General features: G+C 36.9%; 1 protein-coding gene across 1 annotated transcript in view; it reads right to left on the bottom strand.

Annotated features, from left to right (window-relative positions):
- LOC135991327 (maltase-glucoamylase-like) overlaps nucleotides 1–24,868 on the bottom strand; it is a 65,631-nt gene that overhangs the window by 30,526 nt on the left and 10,237 nt on the right. Inside the window, exons 6-36 of the mRNA XM_065639838.1 lie at nucleotides 24,635–24,806; nucleotides 23,217–23,316; nucleotides 22,523–22,635; nucleotides 21,598–21,723; nucleotides 20,645–20,776; nucleotides 20,349–20,468; nucleotides 19,448–19,561; nucleotides 18,064–18,148; nucleotides 17,344–17,461; nucleotides 16,783–16,954; nucleotides 15,984–16,100; nucleotides 15,609–15,763; nucleotides 14,925–15,009; nucleotides 13,577–13,633; nucleotides 12,799–12,923; nucleotides 12,330–12,418; nucleotides 9,598–9,647; nucleotides 8,207–8,377; nucleotides 7,707–7,856; nucleotides 5,941–6,150; nucleotides 5,075–5,229; nucleotides 4,282–4,450; nucleotides 3,647–3,743; nucleotides 3,445–3,557; nucleotides 3,215–3,340; nucleotides 2,317–2,445; nucleotides 2,092–2,199; nucleotides 1,770–1,832; nucleotides 1,409–1,543; nucleotides 1,092–1,176; nucleotides 28–166 (exon numbers count right to left, since the gene is read on the bottom strand). Coding sequence (XP_065495910.1) covers nucleotides 28–166; nucleotides 1,092–1,176; nucleotides 1,409–1,543; nucleotides 1,770–1,832; nucleotides 2,092–2,199; nucleotides 2,317–2,445; nucleotides 3,215–3,340; nucleotides 3,445–3,557; nucleotides 3,647–3,743; nucleotides 4,282–4,450; nucleotides 5,075–5,229; nucleotides 5,941–6,150; nucleotides 7,707–7,856; nucleotides 8,207–8,377; nucleotides 9,598–9,647; nucleotides 12,330–12,418; nucleotides 12,799–12,923; nucleotides 13,577–13,633; nucleotides 14,925–15,009; nucleotides 15,609–15,763; nucleotides 15,984–16,100; nucleotides 16,783–16,954; nucleotides 17,344–17,461; nucleotides 18,064–18,148; nucleotides 19,448–19,561; nucleotides 20,349–20,468; nucleotides 20,645–20,776; nucleotides 21,598–21,723; nucleotides 22,523–22,635; nucleotides 23,217–23,316; nucleotides 24,635–24,806 — 3,780 coding nt within the window. The remainder of the gene's footprint in view (nucleotides 1–27; nucleotides 167–1,091; nucleotides 1,177–1,408; nucleotides 1,544–1,769; nucleotides 1,833–2,091; nucleotides 2,200–2,316; nucleotides 2,446–3,214; nucleotides 3,341–3,444; nucleotides 3,558–3,646; nucleotides 3,744–4,281; nucleotides 4,451–5,074; nucleotides 5,230–5,940; nucleotides 6,151–7,706; nucleotides 7,857–8,206; nucleotides 8,378–9,597; nucleotides 9,648–12,329; nucleotides 12,419–12,798; nucleotides 12,924–13,576; nucleotides 13,634–14,924; nucleotides 15,010–15,608; nucleotides 15,764–15,983; nucleotides 16,101–16,782; nucleotides 16,955–17,343; nucleotides 17,462–18,063; nucleotides 18,149–19,447; nucleotides 19,562–20,348; nucleotides 20,469–20,644; nucleotides 20,777–21,597; nucleotides 21,724–22,522; nucleotides 22,636–23,216; nucleotides 23,317–24,634; nucleotides 24,807–24,868) is intronic.

The raw sequence follows: 24,868 nt of genomic DNA, 5'->3' as shown, positions 1-24,868 counted from the left end.
ACAGAAAAGTCTGGAAAATTCACTTACTCTAGGGTAGGTTTTGTTTGTGACCATCCATAAAGGCTGTGGACATCGTAGTGTCTGACTGGGGTACCGTCCGGAAGATATTGTCGACCTTCCATGCACGGAGTTTTCACAATTAATCCCTCTGACCGATATCCCAAATCTAATGGAAAGGCAACAAAAATATTTTTTTAATAATCAACATTCAATAATGATTTGAGTTACTTTGCTTTAATTTTCACAATCTCTTAGGCATTCAGTCTCTTTTAGGCATGTGTACTGTCATTTATTTATAATTATAAAAATAGCCTTTCCAAAATGGAATATTTCTAATATTTCTGATCAGGCATCTAGGATTGTAAATGTTTTAATAGCTTAGTTGCAGATGCTCTTGCTGAAGAGGATAAAAGAGTAAACAGAATATATCCAAAGGCAAAAGATACTGGAAATCTTTGTAAAACACTGTCAAATCAGCCATATAAGCAGAAAAATGGGTGTAGTGGAGGGTATGGCCAGTGTCTGAGTATTAACTTCTTGACAATTCCTGAGAAACTATTCATAGTAACTGAAGACAACACTAAGCAACAGGAGTACGCTAATAAATCATTAATAAATAATTACTAATTAGTAGCTCTTCCTACCAGTATTTAAGTAAAGCCAAGCCAAGAAAGATAAAGATTTCAAGTATTTGATTGTATAGCTAGATGGTAATGAGAAGAGACACAAGGATATTTTTTCTAAAATTTTAATTAATTGCATTATTCATCTGAGAAAAAGGGCAAAACAGAGCACTACATTCTCTACCCTGCCTAAAGCCAAGCACCCAGAGATAAAACAGCTATCAAAACCCACGTGCAGGCAAGTAGCTGAAAATGACTTTATTTTTCAAAAGTGCCATGCAGTTACTGATCCCACTGAAACAGGTGGGGTGGAAGCGTGCCCGCAATCTCAGAAATAAAGGGCCAGCTTCAGTTAGGATCTGCGATTTTAAACACCTGACTTTAGGCATTTACACCACATATACCATATAAGAAATTACATAGTAACCAGAGTGACCCAAAAGTGTTTCAAGGAATGCTCAAACTTACAAGGTATATATGGAGGCATATTTAGCAGTTCATTTCTACAGCCGCCAATGGCACCATTCATAAAAGCTGCTGGTTCATTCATATCCTAAAAACACAGAGCAAAACCTGATTGCATTTGCTTCAAATCTACAAAACACAATAAATTCTAAGTTACAAACAGGCAGCATTGTAGAAATCCTTTACTTTATTTAGTGGTATTTTAATGCCAGATACCCTCGGAGCTTCAACAGCAGTATATATACAGCGAAATGTGGTGATTTCTGCCAGAGTCTGGCAGAGGAAAAAAATCCAGAAATTAAATGTATTTCTACACTTACAATCCACAGGCCGTCAAACTTGACGCTTCTCGAGGGGTCGGTGGGATTGTTGTAGAACTCCAGGATTTCTCTCTTCCACCACTGCGCTGTGGAATTGCGTAAGAAGTCTGGGAAAGCTGCGTGTGCTCCGTACATCTGTAAAAACAGCAAGAAAACTAAACAGATTCAGGAGGCAAGCATCCCACTGTCAAAATGTTGGAATTTGCTCAGAAAAACATTTTTGGCTCTGTTAGGAAGTCTAGCCAGTTTCTGTACATTATTCCTCCCCTGAGATCGATCAACTAGTTTGCTGCCATTTTCCTTAATTAATGTGCTACTCTGTCTATGTTCAAGTCCGTAACCAAACCACCTCAACATTTACCTGTATTTGGGTCTGCTCAGGCAGTGACTCATTGACTTCTACATTGGGAAGGAATGGCCAGACCTGATAGGACAGAGGACATTTAAAAATCATTAAACCACACCGAATATGAACTGAGCATCAGCAGACAGACAGACATAACCATTTTTCACTGATATCTATATGCATGACGACAGAGAAGATAATTCAGTTTGTAGTATTCAGTAGATCTCATTTATAGCCAGGTAAAAATATACCATTAGCAGAGTTATCCCCATGGATAGCACTGAATTCTAGGATGACATCAAGCATCTACTGTCATTAGTTTTTTTAAGAACAGTACCTTGGAATATATAATGTCATCGGTATCGGGCCATTTTATGAAGACATCGTCCTGCACACCTCTTGAGAAAGGAGGATAATTGGTTTCATTTCCAGAGATGGTTGGATCCTACAATTAGAAACGCATTTACCCTTATGCTCAAAAAAGTAGTTTAAAAATGGTGTTGAATATATTCTGCACTCTGCAACGATATACTGAAATTCAAAAGCAGTATTTAAAACTGACCAGGATGATGATAAATCTCATTCCTTCTGCTTTTATTCTGTTAACCAGAGCTGGTAATCCAGCAAAGCGTGTGCCAATGGTGAAGTCCAGTTGTCTTTCCATATAGTCAATATCCGCATATTGGACATCCTGCAGTTCAGAAAAACAATTAATGTAAAATTATTTTTTGTGTTTTTTTTTTTTTGCCAAATACATATTTATTGGAAATCTGCCCAAATAAGGAAATTACTGAACTTTTGAACCACAAAACTGGAAGCAGCTGCAACTTTAAGCTAAAGCTATTGAATATTGCACAACCTATCAGCAAGTCCAATACAAAATAAAACTTCCACTACTGCGTCTAGTCTGAGGGTAGAAATTAAAACATGATAGAGAAAAAAAGTCCTGGATTTGTACTTATGTTGCCATATCTAGAAGAAAAATGGTTGTTTTGTATTGAAATGGTGATGTTAATTATATTTAAAATGAAGAGCCACATTCTATTGACAGTATAATTTTGTTAGATCTATGTGCTGTTCCAACTTTGGCAACAACTACCTGTGCCAAATCACAGCTGACTTGACCCAAAACAATATACCATTGGAATGATGCTGCTTCGCTTGTTTTCCTGTTTGTTTTTCTTGTTGGTCATTGTTCCTTCATAGCCAGCATGGCAAGAGTCCACGATTCATTAAGGCATCTGGGTGCTTCTTTGGTGTGAATTGTAAGAAAAATAAAGCATCCTGACACCTACATTTAACACGGCCCAGAGTGTGCAGAGATGTTCAGCTCTGGCTTTGCTCTACCAGGCTGGTGGTTTTTTTGGTTGGTTTTTCATTTTGTGCTTAAATGGTCTTAGTTAATACTCTGAAGCCACAAATCCAGGCATGAGCTCAAAAGTTCACTGCTACCAACGTACATAGGGAATCCCAGCTGCTTGCATGTCATTCACCAGCTGGGAGATTTCCGAGTCGTTCCTGTACCCGTAGCGGCACAACTGGAATCCCAAAGCCCAGTAGGGTGGCATGACCGGTCGTCCAATCAGCTAAAAATAAAAAAAGGAATATTTGTGGTGAGTAGGTGAAAATAAAACCAACCAACCAAGCAAACAAAAGCCAGCATTCGTTTGTAGTAGAGTAAGAATCCTACTGCAGTATACTCCTGAACAACAAGTTCCGGTGTTGGGCCCAGAACCACGTAGAAGTCGAGAATTCCTCCAATGGTGCGGTACGTCAGGGCAGGGGTCGGCTGGAACGTCACATCTGGGCATGGGGGAAGACAAAAGGATATTTGCAAAACAGTGACCGTAAAAATAAAATACATTGAGAAAATCAAGCGAAGGTTTTCTTACCCATTGCATTGCTGTTAAGCAGGAGAACTCCGTGGGCATTGCCGTCTTCTTCAAGAGCCATGTAAAATGGCTGATAACCATAGGAATTCAACTTGTACTGCAAACAAAACACAACACATTCTACTGAGGAGACATCTCAAGGATTCACTGAAATCTGAAGCGGAAATTACAGCTACAATCAACCGTCACTATTTCATTGGTCATTCCCTGCAAACAGCAAACGTTGTGCTGTCTCGTAGGAAATAACACAAGTATACGCGTAGAAATAAGATTTCTGATTTTCCTCTTTAAGAACTAATTTATTCCCAAAGTAGGGGGAATTGCCCTGACTCATGTCTAGCTTTCAGAATAATGAGCTGAGAAGAATAAAAAGAGGAGGAATGTGCTGTGATTTCTAAGCCGTCTGTTGTCTTCCGACATCTGAGCTCCACACGTTGGTCTCGCCGGTCACAAAGAATAGGTTTAGAGAAGACCATTGCCATTGAGACAGCATCCAAATTATAAGCCATGATAAATACGACCAAAGTCAATAATTGTGTCCTGTACCAGTGGAAATCCACTGGACTTTAAAGCCCTGCTGAACACCTTTGCACTTTAGGCTTATTGGTCCAAAAGCTACGTTTGCTTCTACTTACAGTAGGAGCCTGATCCCTTGTGAACATTCCCCAGGTGTTCCAGCTCATGTTACGGCGAAACATGGTGTGCTCTGTTTCTCCAAATCCGTATATATATTGGGATGCTAAGCGGGTAGAAATCTGAATGAACATGTCGCTGAACGTGAATGTGGGCAGCTGTGAATCCCAGCTAAAATGGAAAGAAAAAATATAGGTAAGAACATGGTGTCTTCAGTGTTGTGTTTAGCTGGTGGATACTTATTTTAGGCTACTCTTTTTCTCTGAAAATCTCACTTTTCGGTAAAATTATATTTATAAAAACAGAAAAAAAGTATTTTTATTAAAATTATATTTATTCAGTGGAAAAAACTTATGGTTATTGAGAAAACTTAGAGCACACAAAATGGGGATATCTAAGAATCTGATGCACAGTTTAGAGACAAAAAGTCCTGTGTGTCTCGCAGAGAGATATGTATTATGCACAGGTATCATGCATGGTAAGTGTATCATATTTTGGCAATTCAGTGAGAAAATGTGTTTAGGAGAGCATGATCTTTTTTTCCTCCCACACTGATCCTTGGTGCTACATGGAATACAGGAAATAAGGTATTTTTTAAAGTTCACTGAACTTTTTGTGTCAATTACACTGAAACTGTATTTATAGGACTCATTTGTTGCAAATCGGCATCTTTACAGTCAGAAACCAAACCGCAAACTGATGGTGCTCTTGCTGTATTTTAAACGTAGTACACAAGAAAATGGTTGGGCTGGAAAAGCGCTAATAAAAGCAAGTGAATTAAAAGAAAATTATTACATGACTGTTCCTGTGCTTTTGCGCCGAACCTGGATACCAAATGGTTTTTTCTGAACTGATACTTCATAGAGTCGTTCCGCATCCGTGCTCGTTGGGGAGCTTGGGAGGTTGAGTGGTACCGGAACCTCGTATCGTGCATTTTGATAGTCGTAAATCTATGAAGTAAAAATCAGTTCATTTCAATGAATTACTTGTTTTGAAATCTTACCAGTGATAGATACCTGAATTAGTTCAAATGAATGCAGAAAATGACTTGTTGAATCATTTATGTATAGGAATTTAAAGTACTAATATGTACCTATACTTAAAATAGAGCTACAGATGTATAAGTATGGTAAATAACTTTCCGATTAAACTTTTAGGCAACTTCCAAAGATTCTTTTTAAAGTTTTCTATATTCTGAAAGCTGACAGAAGTTAGTTTCTGATGCCTGACCATTTTAATGTATCCTGCTTATTTCATTAGTATTAGATGCACAGTAATAAATGGTAGTCTAAACAGTAGTGTATTAAAAATTTATTTTTGCAGTAATCATTCTACTTCTTAAACTGTACAGTCATGACAACGACCTGCATATTAATAAATTGTCGTTAGTTCCAGAGTTATTGGTTGACATTACACATATATATTGACATTTGATTCATATAGTTTAATTGTATAACCAAGTACAGAATTATAGGACAAAAAAAGTTGTGAGCTAAGCACAATAACAACTTCTCAGTTAGAAGGAGAAACATATTTAGGAAAGGCTGCTCTTGTCTGTGTCATATAAAATTGATTATAAAAAGCCCTTATAATTTCCATAAATAAGACTGTTTTTAACAATGGGACATTACACACTCTCAGAAATTCTGGAATGACATTACCTTAAATTGCAGCATGTTGTTGAGATGATATTTCACCTCCAAGCGTAGTGTGCTAATTGGTGTAGTGTATTCCTCATTAGCTCTGGTCTTGGCACTGTTTAAGGTGAGGTTGGCTACCAGACCTGACGAGGTGTACTCGACATTTTCTATAGAATAGGCATTGTCAGAGCTGTAATAGCAGGATGGAATGTCCAAGTTTGATGTTACTGGCTGCAAACAGAAATAAGTCACAGGTTAGTAGCCTACATTGGCCTGTTGTATCTTTTGTTAGTTACTAAACTCATCTGTCAAATGCAGAATTTGGAGAAAAACTTGAAGCAACTAGTGAACAATAAAGAAGTAATACAGAACCCATTAATCTCTACACTAAATCAGATATTATCAAACAATCCAGTCAAGGCTGTACAAATAGTTCAGTCGGGAAACTGAATCCTCGCACAATGGAGATGGATTTAATTTCCCTGTATCTATGGATCTTCAGCTCCATTCCACAACATGGCTTAGTCTTGGCCTGTTGAAATTCCTAAAACTTCCTTCTTTTTAATCCATTGCTCTCCGGTCTTGGATGTATCCAAAACTCACTAGATATTCAGGCACCATCAGATGAGACCACTCCATTGGCTTTAGTCACATGAATTATCCTTAAAATATCCACTGAGAATTGCATCCTATTTATCTAAGATCTCCTGACAGCAATTTCAAAATTACTTTTAGAACATCAACGCTCAAACTAGATATTATGAGGTTAGATGAGCCGATGTGGGTGAATGCATTAGCCTTCCACCTCTGGATACTCACCATCAATCCTGCCTAGTTGCTCAAATGAAGCTATGCCTGCTCCACACATCTTAATTGCTAATGAATATTTATTCATCTGTGGTCGTCAAATTCAAAGCGCCTTTCAACTTGAACAAGTGATCAAAACATACCCGATCCATAAAGAGCTCAATATTGCAGGAAAAGCCCTTTCCGAATGTCCAAAATTTAAAAAAATATTCCTGGTGGTACAACAAAATCAGGACAGTCCATCCACCACTTCAGCTGTTGCTGGTTCAAGAGTGGCTAACAGCGAATTTTGGTCTTCGTGCCCAGGATATATGACGAAACGGTAATATTCAGATTCAGAGGAGCATGGAGGAGTAATTCAGTTGGAGGGACCCTCTAAGGTTCAGCCCTTCCAAGATGAGCTGCTCCCATATTTTTATAGCCATGGATGTTCATAAATAAAACTATATGGTAAAGAGCTGCATGTCGGGGATTATGATTTGGAAATACCTTCTCAAAATGGATATAAACAATTAAGTTCACATAAGAATCAAAATTTCAGGGGAATTCAAGGATTTCTTCTTGAACTGAGATCCAGAGGAATCGTTTTGACTTAAAATGTGCTTCAGTGACCGTGAAGGTGAGACAAAGGGGATCAGCCTTGCAGGCTGTGGGGCCAGTGAGGAGGGAGCTGAAGATGCTGATCACAAGACTGTTGCAGTTTTACATAACTCTAACACTGTTTCTTTGCACCTTTAAAAAATACACATTTCCCCTCAATTTCTGGCATACTTTGGAAGAACTTACATGGTTGCCAACTACCTTGGTTTTAGTGAGGTGAATAAAATCTGCCAGTGCAGGGCAGCTGGCGTCTGTTCCCCCATTTTATTTAAAGCTGACAAAGTTGCCAGACTATTTCTTCCACTGGAACAACCATAAGGACAAAGCTGTGATTCTGGAAATGTTTCTGTCATTAGTTTAGAGAAAGAATTTTTGCTTACTTCCCAAGTACAGCCAAGTTGTTCACATTTTGCTTGTGTTGGATCAGGACTGGGATAACAATTAAACCTTCCATTGACACTCGGTTCTTGAGTCCACGTTAATGTGTAAGATTTTCCCAGTTCAAGCTGAAGTCCTGTTATATGAGCAACCTATAAATATTAAACAATCAACAGTTATTAAATCTCACATCACATCCATCTTCAGTCAGCAGAGACGTCGGTCCTCAGGAATAACAAATTCTTCCTCTTAGAAATTAAATTTTACTACATAAACAATAGTATCACTAAACTTTTTGTTGCACTGAAGGCCTGAGAGAAAAACTTCAATGCACCTTCTATGCAGCTGAGTTGAATGCAGCTGTACTTTTGTTCCATAATAAATTACATGATGCATTCCCTTGAAACCACATTAGGACTGAGTACTGTCCTTAGCAATACATAAAATAGAGGTGATGCAATTTTGAAGATGTTTACTTATAGTTTTCCTGTTATCGTTTTACCTTTTCTATAGGATTGTAGGTGATGCTATGCGGAGAATTTTCCACAACATTGTTCTGAGATACAGTAACTGACGTTATTTCCTGGAGCGCTCCCAATATCTTGATTTCTTCAATTTTCAAGTTGTTTGGATCATTATAATTGCTGTTTGTAGCACTGATTTGTAGAACATTCTGAAAAATAAGATAGAGATCACATTCTTATTAAATAATTCTGCCAAAAATCCTCCTGATTTAATATTTTTTTCTAATTAGATCTTCATACTGTAGCATAAGTTAAGCCTATACCTTTTTCCTAACATATTAATTATTGCCCTGCTTGTCGTTTTCACAATATGCTGTTGTAACATATAGATAATATGCTTCATAGCTGTGTTTCAGCAAGTAAAGGTTCATATTCACTTTTACCAATATAAAAATTCCAGTTCCTATTCAATTGGTCTAGCTATTATTAGATTAAGAGTCCAAAGAGCAGAAATGTCCCATGGTTGTCACGTATGCCGGTGTATAACTTTCCTATAAACTCCATGTGAAAGTTTATGTTCATTTTAATTCAACATCTCCACAGTCAACTGATGATTTGGCTAAAAGGCTTTCAAACTCCAATAGTAACTGAGATTTCATATCTACAAATGAATATATGATTACATATGACTAAAAAAAAAAATTAACGCATATGCTTCCACTTTCTATTCCTCTGCTTCCTCTCCCATGTTTCTATCTATTCTCTATCAGTTGTTCCCCTGCTGCTTCACCATGGCAAGGGAAAGAATACCTTTAGAATATTTTCATATTATTATACAAAAAATATGTTTTCATATTATTTGGAATCCTTATCATATGGTATCTCTGGACAATACTGGACAGAAACACTATCTGGACTTCATTCTGCCACAAATTACCCCTGTCAGGGCAGAGTTTCAAAAAAATTTTAACATTAAAACCTAGTCTTGAAGTGGATTTTCTGGGTTCAGAAAAGGCACAGGTTTCCCTCTCACTCTTTAGAGAAATTCGGCTATATTTTTAGAGTATACCAACATTTTTTTTTCAAATTTCCGATATTTGAAGATCCAAACCACCACATTCACCTCCTTTTTGACTAACTGCCTCTGATGCTTTACTGTTCTCTTGCTCAACAGATATTGCTGCTGAGTTATGTGAAAGGAAACAGGAGTTCTTTAGATATATTAACTGGGAGAAGAAAAGACAAATAGCAGACTTTCATCTCAGCTAAATTACAGTAATTTGAACATGACTCTGCTTTGACTTTGTCAAATATTTTGCTTCTCACTAAATCTTACAGGAGAATAAGGAGGGAGAAAAGAATGCCCTTTGAGGATAATATTGATAAAAGTCAAAAATGAAAATAAGATCATTTCAACTAAAATACTTACATTGGAAACTGTAAACTCGTAGTAAATGTAGTTGTTACTCTCCACAGTGCCTAAAAGGTAAAGAAAGAAATCACACTTGCAGTGCAGAAGGGAACAGCACTAAAGGCAGGACTGTGCCACTGCGAGAGACCCAGAAATTGCCAGTTATTAACATTACTGCATTCAGAGCCTGCACGGAGCAACTCAAATATTTACTAATGTTTCTTTGATGAACGGAAATTTGCCTTTTTCTTTTTCCCTTAGGCCAGTCTCCCAGGAGACCTAATCTTTCAATTTTTTTCCCAAAAATTCATTAAAATCAACTATTTCTAAAATGTACTAATTTTTTCTTTTACTATTAGTCGTTCTTCGCTTCCATTAAGTGTAGATGACTGGCTCAAAGTTAATCCTTTAAAATACCCTACATGAGCACTTTTCATGCTAAAATGACAAAAATATTAATAATCTGTGCCATGGAATGATAAGAGAGGAAGTAACAGGCCACTGGGAAAGACAAATACAAAAGTTGAGTCAATCTGACTTTTTTTTTCCACGTACAAAAAGAAAAATATGGTCATTGCAATCAAAATGCCAACAGTTTCCCTGAAAAGACTGCAACCTGTAAGTTTTGGGCAAGAAATAACATCATGAGATGTTTTATTGTTTTGTTTCTCAACAGAAGTGAGTACAATAATAGCTTCGTTATTTTAGACCTTGACAAAGGGAACATAGAGCTGTCATATCAGCAACCACCCAAGGCCTTCAGTATTTATGGCAGCAATAATCAGCCAAATCACAGCTCTATTTCTTAAACACATCCCAAACTTCCACAAAACGTTAAGAAACTAGAAGCTTGAGTATTTTTCTGAGAGTTATAACTGTTATGGTTAAAATAACAAACGGGAGTTATACAGGTCAAATGCAGAACGTGGAGGACAAGGCAGTTCTGCAATTAGGAAAGGGGAGATGCAATTTTGAACCCCACGAGTTGCTTTAATTGAAATTTAGGCAGAGCCCTGAGCCCTGCACGAGTGAAACAAATAGATTGTGGCTAAGGATACGGGTAAGTTTTAGCAGCAGGAGGATAAGGCTTAAGTACCTAGAAGAAGATGGTTAGGTGTATCAAAAGAGAGATGTGAGAACACACCAACTCAGATACCACCTGTGGATGCTCAGTGGTGGGGTTAATTCACATGAGAACATATCTATCATCTCCCAAACATCTAATGATCTCTCCTGAACACATGCATGCATAGCTAGACACCTTGTGTATAAAATACGTCCATGAATCACTGTCTGAAGGATCTCTACCTAATTTTCAGAAACGTTAATGAAACCTGCACATAATATTGTAGCGGTGTTTATTTTTAATTTGATAATATCACTACAACTTCATTGTTATCTGTACATTCTTACTAGTGCAGATTTTCCTGTTTTCTAACCTACATTTTATTCCAGTGTAGCTAAGAAAGCTCTGACACTTCTGCCATTGACAACATCTATGGATACAGTAGGACAAGAATTAGAGAAATCGGGTCTGCTTGAAATGCAATTGTAGTAACTGGCCTATGCCATAAACCAAGGTCCTTAGCTCTGAATGCTATGGTTCATTGCAAATAGAACAATAAAATCTGTGAAATACAAGTCCTGAAATCATTTTAATACAACCCTGAGTATTTTTTAAAAGTTCTTCAAAAAATCATTTGAGAAGAATACTTTGAACTTCTTTCTGGCTATTTAGAAAAGTGTGTAATAAAAGACAAAGACTGCAAAAGCATCATAAAGGATTTAAGTACCCTAAACTCTCTTAGTTTAATGGAAACAGGATGCCAAAGTAAAACCTCAGAAATCCCACAGTTCAAGACACTTATCTTTTTAAAACGCAGAAAATATCCAATTTTTGCAAAGATTTCCATTGTTTTAGAATGAACTCTGCTTTCTTTACACAGCATGTGTTCAAAAAGCAGGTTTAACCTTAAATTAGAGAGGGGGGGCATTGTTCGTTCGTTTGCTTTAAACTTTTGTTTAATCAAACTGTGACCTTAATCTTACTGTAAGCGAAAAAGGTATGTGTTGTAAATTGACAGAAAAAACCTGCTGAGGTAAGTAGTAGCAGTGCATCCCAAGCAAAAAGGTTGACAGGCCTTGGCGTAATCATAGTGACCATCCCAGAGGGAAACAAATTCTCCGGCCGCTTTACTAAAGGTGAGGTCGGTACCATGACAAATACAGCCCCTACACGCTTACTCCTATGCTTACACATCAGTATGTGGTGGAAATCAGATGGTAAAAAAAAAAATTGGCTCCAATACCATAATTTTGAGTTAACAAAATTTCTTCTGTTTTCAGAAACAATTTAAATCATTCCAGGCAGCTAATAACAGCGAAAGTTTTCCATCTTCTACCAATTCTTAGTGTCAAACACTAATTATGTGCATTCTTGCACCCATTGAAACTAATTTGGATATATACCAGAATACATATCAATCTTGACAGCATGGTTTAACAGTCAGCATGCTAATATACCAAAGCTTAACATACTTAGGGCTACAGTGAAACCTGAGAAAGAAAATATTAAATTAATAGTAGTTACAGTTTTCCACTTAAGAGTTGTAAAAAACTATTGACATACAAGCAAGTATTAATCGTATTACAACTTCTCATTCTTGCTCCATGAAATCAGCAGAAATAATTAAACTTTTTGAAGTATTAATGCCTTGTTAATAATACTGTCACTATTGATAACTCCTTACCTGTAGATTCTCCATCATCCCAGAACAAGTCCCCGGAAGCTGTGTTGCTGTCATCCAGGGCAATTATAAGTCCCATAGGATTCTTCCGGCTGAGGAAAGAGACACTTTCTGTCTTACATGCATATCAAATATCTAATCAGTCTTAACATATCCTTCATGTTCATGTCACAGTGTGACACTCAGCAGGGTTGCAATACTTTGAGAACATCCTTAGATTAGTCCTTGGTTGCCTTTCATTTTCATATAAACAGATTAAAACACCTGGCAAGTTTACAAAACACTATGCAAATAAACCCGTAATTAATCACTGAACCTGTAATTGAAGGAGTTGTGGAAGGGAAGTACAGCTCACAGTTATTCCTATATTTCAAGGTGAAAATGATAAATGCGATAGGTTGTTACTGATTTGAAAGTCCTCAGCCCAGTCTTGGAAAAAATACCCACAAAAGCATGTGGTTTGGAAGAGTACCTTGCAACTGTTGTGATTCCTGGTTGTTGAGTAGGGTAAATGTAACCTCCTCTCAAATGGAGTCCCAGTTTTTCTGCTGGCAGGTACATGTCAGTCCATTGTTTTCTCACATTGAGTTTTGCCCCCTTATTGACAGAGATGGAAAAGAGAATGGGTACTTTGTGTTACTCACTGTTGTGAACGTTTTCTTAAGCCCTGAGTTTCATCTTAATGCTTCCTTTTAGAAAAGGCTCAAGTTATGTAAATATCTACGTGCCAATGGGCATATAAACATAAAAAACCTGCATAACAATAGGATCTAATGTCATAAATCAACTCATAAATCAGCATCTCTCACTATTTAGTTTTGGTTAAGAATGCAGAGAGCAAGTCCTGTTGGAACTCTGATATAATCTCGGAGTCTGACATGAACAATGTCCTTTTCCACCCATCAAAAGGATCGTTATAGCAGCAGGACACTTTTTTGCAGAAATGAGATTAGTAAAAAATAATTGCAGACTCTTGTGTATTATAATTAGAATTATTCTATTTTATTTTTATTTCAAACACGGTCTTTGCTAAAGTTTCCACGCAATCTGTCTCCTGTGCTGTACCCCACACCTCTGTGTCCTTTCTCAAAGTGTTAATTCGTGCAGTTACCTCCTCGCACTTCATCCCCTGTTTCACCATTTCCTAATGTGGGCTTTATTTTAGGTCTCTGTCACCAAAGCAGGGCTGACAATCCTATTTCATCAGCCATTTAGAAAATCTTCCCATAGTATCCTCTGCATTTACTTACCGTTTCATACTCATACCATACTGCATCAGGAATATATGCCTGAATTTCATCCACACCCTGAAAGAAGAACAAAGAAAAAACATAGATATTTGAAAGCAACTTAACCAAATAAACAAAATTTCCCAAGAAAACTAAAATTCTTTGAGAAAATCAATGATGCTCCTCTTCTTTGCTGTTTTCTTTAACAGCTTTTTGTGACGATGTCCAGAAAGGAGGGCAGAAATCTAAGAACAATTTCTGCAAAGCTACTGGGAGACAACTGGATCACTACTCTATAATGTGTCAGCTCATCATTTACAATCTAAAGTCACAATGCTTCAAATCTACTGGCTGAGATCACATCCAGAAATATCTTCTTTATTTTCACTTTTTTTCTGGGCTCGCATCTTTCACACTCTTGCTTTTATTTTATGTATTTAACAAATGTTTGGTGTTTCTCCATGGCATATGTGTTACTGGCATTAACAAACACTATTTACAAGATTCTGCCAGAACAAGCCATGATTTATTTGTTTTGTTGTTGTGTCTCAGACAAGCTGAAATGCAGCAAGAAAAACTGATCCAGAATGAAACGCAAAGATGATACGAAGTTGAGCTGAGTCAGAATATCAGACCAGATGACTTTGACTCCCTAGTGAACTTGAAAACAAGAGTGGGATTTAACAGCACAAAGTGCAAGATTTTCCATTTTGGCAGTGAGAAAAATATGCTGTGGTCTTTCTCATTGGAAGCAATAAATGAAGGAAAAAAAATAAAAAAGAAGCAAAATCTAGACTTGTTAGGAATCTATCAACAAGTGACGTAGCCATGAAAAAAATATAATCTAAGGATCTAGCAAAACATGTTTGTACTGGAAATAGCGCTGTATTAATGCTAATAAACAAGGCCCTCTGCAATCTCTTTGCCAATCGATTTTATAAGTCTGGTTGAGGCTGAAGAGTTCAGACTAGAATAGGACCAGAGCAAATTCCCTGGGATTCTCAGGGAAATGGCAGAGCCTATTTTTGCGGTTTAGCTTGTGCAGCATAAAAAAGGAGGGAGAGTGTGATTTCAGCAGGAAATACAGATATGGTAGAGGAGCTACAAACTTTAAGCTGAACAGCAGAATTGTCACAAGACTGAACAGCAGAATTGTCACAAGACTGAACAGCAAAGGCTCAGAATTGGAAGTTGGTTTCTAATCAGAGCAATACAGGAGTGACAAGAATAGTGTAACTTGGGGCTTTTATGCTGCAGTCCCCTGCTAGAGAAAAGAGCTGGAACTGGTGACTTGACATGTCCCTGTGTCCCATGAAGTAGTTATGAGATAAGATACCAAACCCACAGATACCAAATCAGTCAGACCTACCGGGTCAAGTACGGGGGAAATAAGCAGCCCAGGACCCCACAGGAACTGTCTGTCGACATTCCATGTCAGTTCATCTGTGTAGAACCTGGGAATGTGGGAAGGATATAGCAGGAATTGGTTTTTTATGAAATACACCATTACCAGCAACCCCAGTATTTCAATGTGCTGATTGTCTAGAATCATGACTGAAGAGACACAGATCAAAATTGCCTTTTTTTCTTTCTTTTTTATTTTTTTTAAAAAAATCTGAGGCAAAATGAAGATGAGAAGGTAAACTCTTACTAGTTTGGTTACTATTCTCTACACATGTGTGAAAGTATAGGTGTCTGTGTATTCTTGACACAGCTTATTCAAGACTTTCCAGGCAAGGAAACGTATATTCTAATACATATATATACATATATATATATATGACGGTGGAGAATAATATGATTAGCTAACAATAACATCTCATAGCAACTCGTAAGAGTGACTGACAATACTACAAGTGTATATGCAGAAATTACTGATGCTTTCTGATTATTCTTCTGATTACTCTAAAATGGTATTTCATGAATTGAGAAGTTGTACATATATATTTCAATGTGCATTTTCATATTTGTTTAGATACACCCTAACAACACTTAGTGTGTCTGGTTTTTTTATTCCTCAAAAAATATTGCAAAGGCTGGTAAGTAAACTTACTCATGCAAAACTGGCCGTACAACTGTGTCTCCTTGAGTGTGAGCTTTATAAAAGAGTGTATACAGGTAGGGCAGCAAAGTGTAACGAATGTTCAAGTAATACTTGGAGGTTTTCACCAAGACTGAATCAGCTCCAAAGACAGCCGGATCCTGAGGCTGAAAACAAATATCAGATATTTTTATTTTCACCATGAAGGAAACACTTGTGAAGCTGAACCTCTCAGATTTCAGATTTCATAAGGAGAGCTTAAGGTTCTGCCATTTTCAAACTGGTCAGCTACATAATCATGAATAACAGTAATGATTGCTAGTGATACTCTTAAAGGGGAGGTGGTAGTGCAACACGAAGAATCTAGTAAGAGAAAGCACAACTTACTATGTATCCTTCAGCGTTGTGATTCCTGGAAAATGGGTAAAATGCTCCTACTTGCATCCATCGTCTGCAAAGTTCTTCTGTGGTGTTGTCAAAGAAACCACAAATATCTGCTCCAACCTTTAAAGAAAACCAGAATGTGTTGGATGTACAGTATGTTGCACCTCTAGTCTCTACATAAAGTTTCTAGTTTTCAGAGATGAATAAATTCAACCTTAATTGCCAGCCAGAGTGACCAAGCTATTCAACAAATCTGTACCTTTCTTCTTTCAAATTCAGCTATGTTGTACAAAAAAATTAACTGATTACTAGCTAACACTGCTTATTGTTCTATTTCTTCCAAATCTTTACCTTCCCGTTTGGTGCTAATATGCACGCATTAGGAAAAAAGCTCGAGTCACACAGGTTTAAATCATGGAAAGGAATTTGTTTTTTTCCCTTACAAATGGATGTCTCTATTTCATTTGAAATAAGAAAAACAGCAAAGCATTTCACATCAATCACTAGTGTTTAAAAATTACTAGAATTAACAGGTATCTTGGGATTTATAAGATAATATGTTTGTTGCCCACGATTATCTCAACATACACACACAGCTGCAGTAATCAAAATGTGGCCTAAACCAAAAATCAATAACTGGAAAAAAAAAATGTCTAAACAGGATTCCTAAAGGGCATTAATTTGGAGCTGAAAATGTAAAATGGTTATCTAGATAGCATTTGATTAGATAATCTGTTATCACAGAGGTAAAGTTAGTGTTTATCCATGTGTTTTGAAAGAATGTCACAAACTAATGTCATACATATGGAATTCCAAAGAGGTTGAAGTCCAGCATTCCAGGTATTGCCCATTTTATGTGGTCCCATATTGCTGCGTTATCTCCCAGCCAGTGTCCCGTGTGCTTTCCTGATCCAACAAAAGTAGACCTCGAAATAAGGTAGCTTCGTTTTCCAGGAAACACTTCTTCGATGACTCTTAAAAGCAAATGAGACTGGGATTAGGCAAAGGAAAAAAGACAACTAGGACATCAATAATTTTATATAAGGCAGATTTACACTGACTGATTTATAATAATTATTCATCCTGGGGATGTGGACTCCTTTACAGTTAACCAGGTGTCTTTCAGCAAAGTTCAAAACATTAATTTTGAATAATCTTTCTATACAGCTTTGACAAGCAACGTGTGGCTTTTACTACCAACTTCAGTTGGTAGATGTTGCCTTAGCTGTATTGGCTTAAATATGATGGAATATTTTCCAGGAATTGGATTCCTTTAGAAGTGAAATCTCTTGCTGTTTTTGAAAGTGCGGACCATGTACTGTTCTGAAACCTTTTTGTAAAGATTTTAGGATGCATTTCGTACTTCTTTGTTGATATGGCCATGGAATATCCATAAAGACTGTGGACATCATACTGTTTCCCCCACTTCTGCACCGCATCCATGCAAAGCGTCTTGGAAAACATAAGCCTATCAAGAATACCTACAATAAAGGAATACAAATATCACTTTTATAGTACATTTTAATTGTTAATATTTCCAATCTTTAATGTACATTTACAACATTCAGGTCTTTTTTTTTCTTCTTTAATGTTTGCACTAAGGCCAGTATTACTACTACGAAACCAAAATGCTACTCTTGGCTGCTGGTTTGATTCATCTTTGCTGTGACCCTTTCCACTCTTGAGCTTTGCACCCATGCAAGGAATAACTGAGAACTATGCTCTAAAATTCTGCATCATTATCCGACAACACATTGTCAACCTATTACTTAATACAAACTATGAACCCCATTTAATTTCTGCATACGTCTCAAAAACTACTGATAGTGAAGGAAGATAATTTTATTACCAGAAATAATTAAGGCAACAACAATATCCAGTAATTCGAAAAGGGAAAAAAGTCAGTTATATAAAGTATGCTTTTGATGGGGGTCAAAGTATACTGGTATTTTCTGTCAATAGTAATGTTCAAACCCCACCTATAAGAGCTACACTAAAATCACTTTGCATCCTTGTAGCAAATTGCACAGTCATTCATGAGCCTCTTGGTATTTTGTTTTCTGGTTAAAGTAGATGGACTTACTGGGAGTGAAAGGAGGATAGTTTAAATCATTCTGTGCACAACCGTCCTTTGCGCCTTGAACAAAGTTGGATACTTCATTCATATCCTGAAAAGATAAGATGCAGAATGCAACGAAGTTTCCTCAAGTACATTTTCTTTCCTAACAAAGTCTTACATTCTATTCTCTCATCCTTTAAGGAATAATGACTTAGAACTAATACCATACAATTTAGTCTAAACACATAAAGTGACCAGATATTCTTAAACATCTACTTTATAATACTTTCCAAGCGAGTATACTTTCAAACTTTGCTGTCTGCTTCCATTAATATTTTATTCGACAGTACTGTAAGTGCATTTCTATGTGTGTCCCTCTGCAGGAAAAGCACTCATGGAAGAAGAGACCAAATTCATTGTGGAGACTCTGTAGTCTAGTGACGAATTTGCTTCACTCAAATTATTTGATCTCTGTACAGTTTCACATGTCATAGCTTGACTTGATGGAACCACAGTCAGCAAAAATAAGTGAGAGAAACTCATTGCATCACATAGCAGCTCAAGGGCCATATTTTGCTATACAGATTACTTTAAAATTTTTACAGCTTTATAAAATGCATGGCAAAATATTCTGTAGATTCTTGTTTTCTTTCAAAATATTTATTTTAAAGTAGGAAAAACACAAAAAGAAAAAAGGGAGGAAAGTGCTGAGACGGGGATTGAGAAGTTTAAGTATGGATTTCCTTCAGGCACACACTTTGAGAAGCTTAATTATAGGATATTCCTTTAAAAAAACTAATCTGGTCAGTCAAAACGGTTCTTAATCTCATCTGATTTCTATGAACTGTATCCAAAATCCACTGTGTCAGACTCTATTTTAGTCCTTTTGTGGGAGAACCTGTCTAGGGAGCCTGATTTTCCAAATCCTTGTCTGAAATAGCAAATGCAGATTCACTAACCAGAAATTCCATGAGTTAGTTGGAGCATAGATACATAGGTCATATGTATTATATATAATAAATTATATTATATTATGTTATGTTATATTACATTACAATATTATACCCTGTGTTAAGGGCCTCTTTAGGACATCACTGAGCAGGTACGTAGGTCTCCAAATTCGCCATTCTGAGTACAGGAGTGTGCTAACATTCGCCTTTAGCAACGATGCAATTTTAAAATGTCACTAAACATCTAAACCCCAGCACACTGATCATTTAAATGCCACGATTAATGATCGAAATTAAAATTTAAAATTCAAATTTGAATTGCAAATTCAACACCAGAAGACATACAGATCCTGCAAGTAAACATCTCTTTCAAAGTCAATGCAAATTGAATTTGATAAACTTCTATCCTTGCCTATTTTTAAAAATAAAAATGAAAATGGAAGTTCTGAATTACTTACAATCCAGATGCCATCATATGGCACTTGGTTATAAAACAGTCTGCATTCTTCCACCCACCAGCTGGTGCAGTCTGGGTTGGTGAAGTCTGGGAACACAGTTTCCCCTGGCCACACCTGCAATATTAAAAGGGAAATAATTAATTACACTTTTAATAACATTAAAAAGAGTTCATAGAATCATAGAACGGCCCAGATTGGAAGGGACCTTGAAAAATCATCTGGTCCCACATTTCACGGGAAAGATAACCCGGACAAGATCATCCAGCACCCTGTTCAATCACATCTTGAAAACCTCCAGTGATGGGGACTCTACCATGTCCTAGGAGAGGTTGTTCCAGTGATCTGATTGTTCTCACTGTAAAAAATTTCCAGTATAACTTGTACCCCTTGCCCCTCATATTCTCCATGTGGCTCATTGTGAAGATAAAGCCTCTGTCCTCTTCGTAGCTGCCCTTTAAGTACTGCAATAACGTGATGAAATCCCCCCTGAGCCTCCTCTAGGGAGCAAAGACTGAACTTCTTTGGTCTGTCCTAATAGAGCAGGAAAAATCCATAAAAGAAACATTTATCAATAGAAGTTAAAATTATAAATTAAAAGGATAATGTGGGAGCTGGGTCTTCAGTTACTACTGCAAATACTGAAACGTCCCTTGGCCCTTCAAACTGCTCTAGTTTTCCTTTTTGTTCAGTGTAAAAAATTACCAAAAAAAAAAAAAATCAAGAAATGTTGAGAAGTATCATATCCTAAGTGAGACCTTATAAACTTAGTTCTCACTGGCAGGTAATTTTACTGAAAGAAGCAATTTAGAAAACGAGAGTTTAAAAGGAGCTCCCTGACCTAAATTAAACCATAGCAGTGACAACAGACCAAGTTCAAATTCATAAAAAAAATAAAAATTACCTCCCCAATTAATGCTGTTACTCCATCTGATTCATTAACCCAGACTTTTTTGCTCTCTCCCCTGACGTAGCTTCCATATGGACTACCATCAGCTAGATTTTGTGTGCTAATAGCAGGATCCTAAAAAAAAGTTGAAAATAAAAAATAAGAAGAAACCAGGATACACTATATCCATTATTACAGACTACTAGAATGTTAGGCAATAAATGCAATAATTACATAGAATCAGCAAAGAATAATAATAAATAGTTGAAATGGTCGTATTTACAAGGAAAAATAAATAGCAAAATGCTTACCAATATGATAATATATTTTTGTCCATATTCATGCATATAAGCTGCAAATTGAGGGAGATCTTGAAACTTCACTTTGTCATAAGTAAAATCTTTCTTTTCCTCCATATAGTCAATATCCGTGACCTGAACATCCTGAAAGTGAATGGAGTGCAGATTTAACACAAGAAGTGATATGTAAAGATTTTGTATATTAGTCCAACACAATTTCTTCTGACAATTCCTGTTTGTCCTATAGTGAATTTACTGCAGCCTGGCAGAAAGTTTGCTGTCAGGACCATTTGCAAACAATGTGCATCTCATGCTTACAGCCCTAGTTAATGGTACTGACAGATCTTTTGTGCCTAAGAAGACCAGCATTTAACATTGTCAGAATTCAAATGAATATGTGTATTGGTATCCTTTCTAGTAGCCCCTGGATGTGTTGCTATTTCATTGCAGTTGCCTGGCTTCAACAGATATCCCCTTAAATCCAAATATTTCTCCCTCAACTCTTAGCTTAATATTAGGGTATTTTTATTTTATGTAAGCCATCGGGCTAATGTAATCTGAAATCTAATTTTAAAAGTTAATTGTGCTTTACCTTTGGCTGTCAATTAAGAATAATACATGGTTCTGTAATTGTCCACAAGACAGTTAAAAAAAAAATCCATGGATTAGGTAAAATGAGAAGGTAACTAAATAGTTGGAAAGTAGAACTTCAAAAATATCACAATAAAGTGCCCAATTATAACTATTATAATTAAACCCCAATATGTCCCACATTCTGACAATAGGTCTACCATTAAAATGCATTAAAACCTTTGCCACCAGAAACCTATCTATTAGAACTTTACTGATTTAAACTGATGTGAAATGAACCAGTTGTGGAACAGTCTGGTCAGGACGTCTGGGTCATTGCTCCCGCAGAACTCTGCCTTCGTGGGATTTCTGCCCTCCTCCAAGCCCATACTTACATACGGGAGCCCAATTGCCCTGTTCCTCTCCACGACTCTCTTCACCTCATCCAGAGACCCGTAATTCCAGCGGCTGAGCTGGAAGCCCAGGCTCCAGTAGGAAGGCAATGCCGGCAACCCCACGAACTGCAAGTCAAGAGCAAAAATCCCACGTGCCGTGAGGGGACACTGCGTGTGTCCCCTTGGTGCCCATTTCCCTAGGTCCACACTCCAAATCTATTTGAATAATATACGTTAAGCTTGCGTGTGTGAAATGAGCAGCCCGCTCCCAAATGCAGCATTTTTCTGTGGTTTTTTTAATCATTTAAAAAAATTATTTATTTTAAGAAACACAAATATTTTGGGACAAAACCCATTCTTTAAAGTGTCACTGAAACACAAGCAAATCTCAAGAAGTACAAAAGATGTCAGTGATATGACCATAAAATCATGATTTACCTGTAAGCACATTATCTACTCTACGATATTGCCATATGCACAGGAATTATAACCAGCCCCAACAAGGAAGCATAACTTATTCCATGTGGACCATCGCTAGCTCCAAAGTCCACTGTGTAAAACAATCAGGCCGCACAGATCGATGAATTTATTAATAGCAGCTACAAACTTCTTGGGCCTCAAGCTGCTGCGTGGTCTTTGCTCCAGCACATGCAGCAAAAGTAGTGCTTAATTTTCAGCTGCCCATCAGAGACCAGCTAAAAAACATCTGCATCCCAGCTTAATCCCAGCTAGATATTACTAACTGCAGCAGTCACATTAGGGACATACTAACAACTATGCTTAGCTAAATGTATTTTCATTAACAGATAACATAGTGAAGACATACTGTCATATAAAGTAGTAAACACAAACAAAAAAACCCACACCGAAAAAATCCCAAGCACTTTTAAAAATCTATTCAATGCACAGCCTTAGGTAAAGGTACCTTGAGGTATTCCTGGACTACTTGCTCTGGAGTGTTCCCCAAGAAGATGTAGAAATCAAGGATCCCACCAATGGTTCTGTAGGTCACTGCTGGAGCAGGCTGCACCACGAACTCTGCCAGATAAGAGTACACAAAATCAATTCTGAATACCAGCTAATTCTAGAACAACTTTGTAATTTTCTAATTCGTAATTAGAAAATTTACCTAAGAAAAAAATACAGAAAACAAAAATACTTAAGAAACCCCAAACCATTAATTGAACCTGCAATGAAGGAGAAATTTATTCAGAAGGCTCTTTTAAATGTCCATATTTCCATTCCTTTACATCCTACGGAGAAGAGAATCATAAGAAATCCAGTGGCTCAACCTTTGTCTTGAAATTTTTAGTACAACTTTCCAGCCTCAAGAGATGTGAAGAGCTCTGAAAAGCACACATGTATCTAAAGCTTATCTAAAGAGACTAAGGACCATTTCCTTTCAAGTATAGGTCACTCCAAATTTAGGCTCCGATTCCAGTGTCCTGCACATCTGCACAGGCATCGGAGAATTTTCTGACCCTCAGGTTTTCAGTTCGATCTTCATGTTAACTGTGCACTACTTACTGCTAAACACTACAGTTTTGATCCCAATCCCACAGATCATTTAAAAAGATGTTTAACTGCAATAGTCAGAGCTCCAGAGAAAGTTTCCTTACCCATGGCATTGCTGTTCATTAGGAAAACACCAAAGGAGGCTCCAGTGCTGTCTTCCAAACACAGGAAGAAAGTTTGAACTCCATATAAGTTATGCATTGCCTTTAAGGATAAAACAGAAAAGTAAGCTGATTAAAATCTAATAACAGTATCTGTTCTGGGATATTTCAAAGTATATCACAGGTAGAACTTGACACTTCTCAAAATGTAGTAAGCAACAAAAATAAAAACCCTGACACTTTCCTGCCGTTCTGTTTTCTCTTTCCTGGCATAATTCTCCTTTATGAGAACATTCTCCATTAAAACAAAAGTTTCCTCAGATATATAGATAACATATGCAGGCAGATATGATGGAACTTCAGGCAAGTCTGTATATATTGCAGTACTATTTCTGGGTAACATATGCACATTGAGCAAACAACAGAAATTAAAAGGTGTTTTCATCAGCTTTCAAAGTATAGTAGATTTTACATCCAATCTGTATTACTATTAATCCTGCGAGGCAATCATTTTTGCTTCTAATCTATGGAAATAAGAGAGTGCCTTGTTCGTTTTTAATTTCCTTTCTAATGTTTGTTTTGTTTTCCCCCGTTTTTATTAGCGGCAAAATCCTTAGAAATTATAACAGTTGTTTTTGTCATTGTGCTTCTTCCCCTGCAAATTAAAACTCAGAACAAATTAACGAGAAACAGAACTGGAGGAGTTTGAAATTAGACTAACTGGATTCTGTTCACTGTTAGATTAACTTAATGAGCCAACACTCAATAGAGCCATTCAGGTAAACCTGGGAACATAGTGAGAAGGTGTCTCAAGGCAAGGGGTACAAATTCCAAATTATTAATTAATTAGATATAGTGGTTTCACTCTCTGTTTTCTGTTAGTGTGTCTCCTATTTCAGCACAACACTGAAGTGCTCTCTTAAAGTAAAGCAAATGGGTTGTTTTTTACATGAAACTGAAACGTTTCATAAAGAAGCAGCCATACAGACTATAGAAACAAGTAACTGCTGACAAACATATTTTATCTTGTAAAAAGACAGCAGTTAAAGAGAACTTTGTCATCACTTGCTGAGCTACAAGGATGTTAACTGAACAAGCATGTGTCATCTGTACTGAATGCTGCACACAGCAACGCATTAGGACATATTGTTATTTATTTTGTTTATCCATAGAAAGTGAAGACTCTCATATATTAATGTTTATCAACTGGTTTTCAACTGCATGTCAGCATAAAAATCAAAATATTTATAAAATGCTATTCCTCGGGGAACTTTCATCAGTACCATCTAGCTTTTAGTAATAACATGCAGTGCCTGAAAAGTCTTTGGGGAAAAAACCTCAGTGAATATTATTAATGTGTCTACTGCATAATAGGCTTGGATTCCAGAAATCACCTGCAAATAATAAAAACCAGTCCTTACTTCAGAGGGGCCAATATCCCTGCTGAACATGGGCCAGGTTTTCCAGTTCACGTCGTGCCGGTACTGCTTATGCATGTGCTCTCCCACACCATAAATGTTGATGCTGGGTACTTTGATTGACAGCTGTAAGAACTGGTCAGCATACTGCAGTGGTCCTATGGTGGTATCAAACCTGATGAAACAAGTTAAAAAATATATATATATATATATGTATTTCATCAAGAACTGTTGCAG

The sequence above is a fragment of the Caloenas nicobarica genome, chromosome 8, assembly GCF_036013445.1.
Source record: "Caloenas nicobarica isolate bCalNic1 chromosome 8, bCalNic1.hap1, whole genome shotgun sequence".
In the NCBI taxonomy this organism is placed as follows: Eukaryota; Metazoa; Chordata; class Aves; order Columbiformes; family Columbidae; genus Caloenas; species Caloenas nicobarica.
This window is presented reverse-complemented; position numbering and strand designations above follow the sequence as displayed.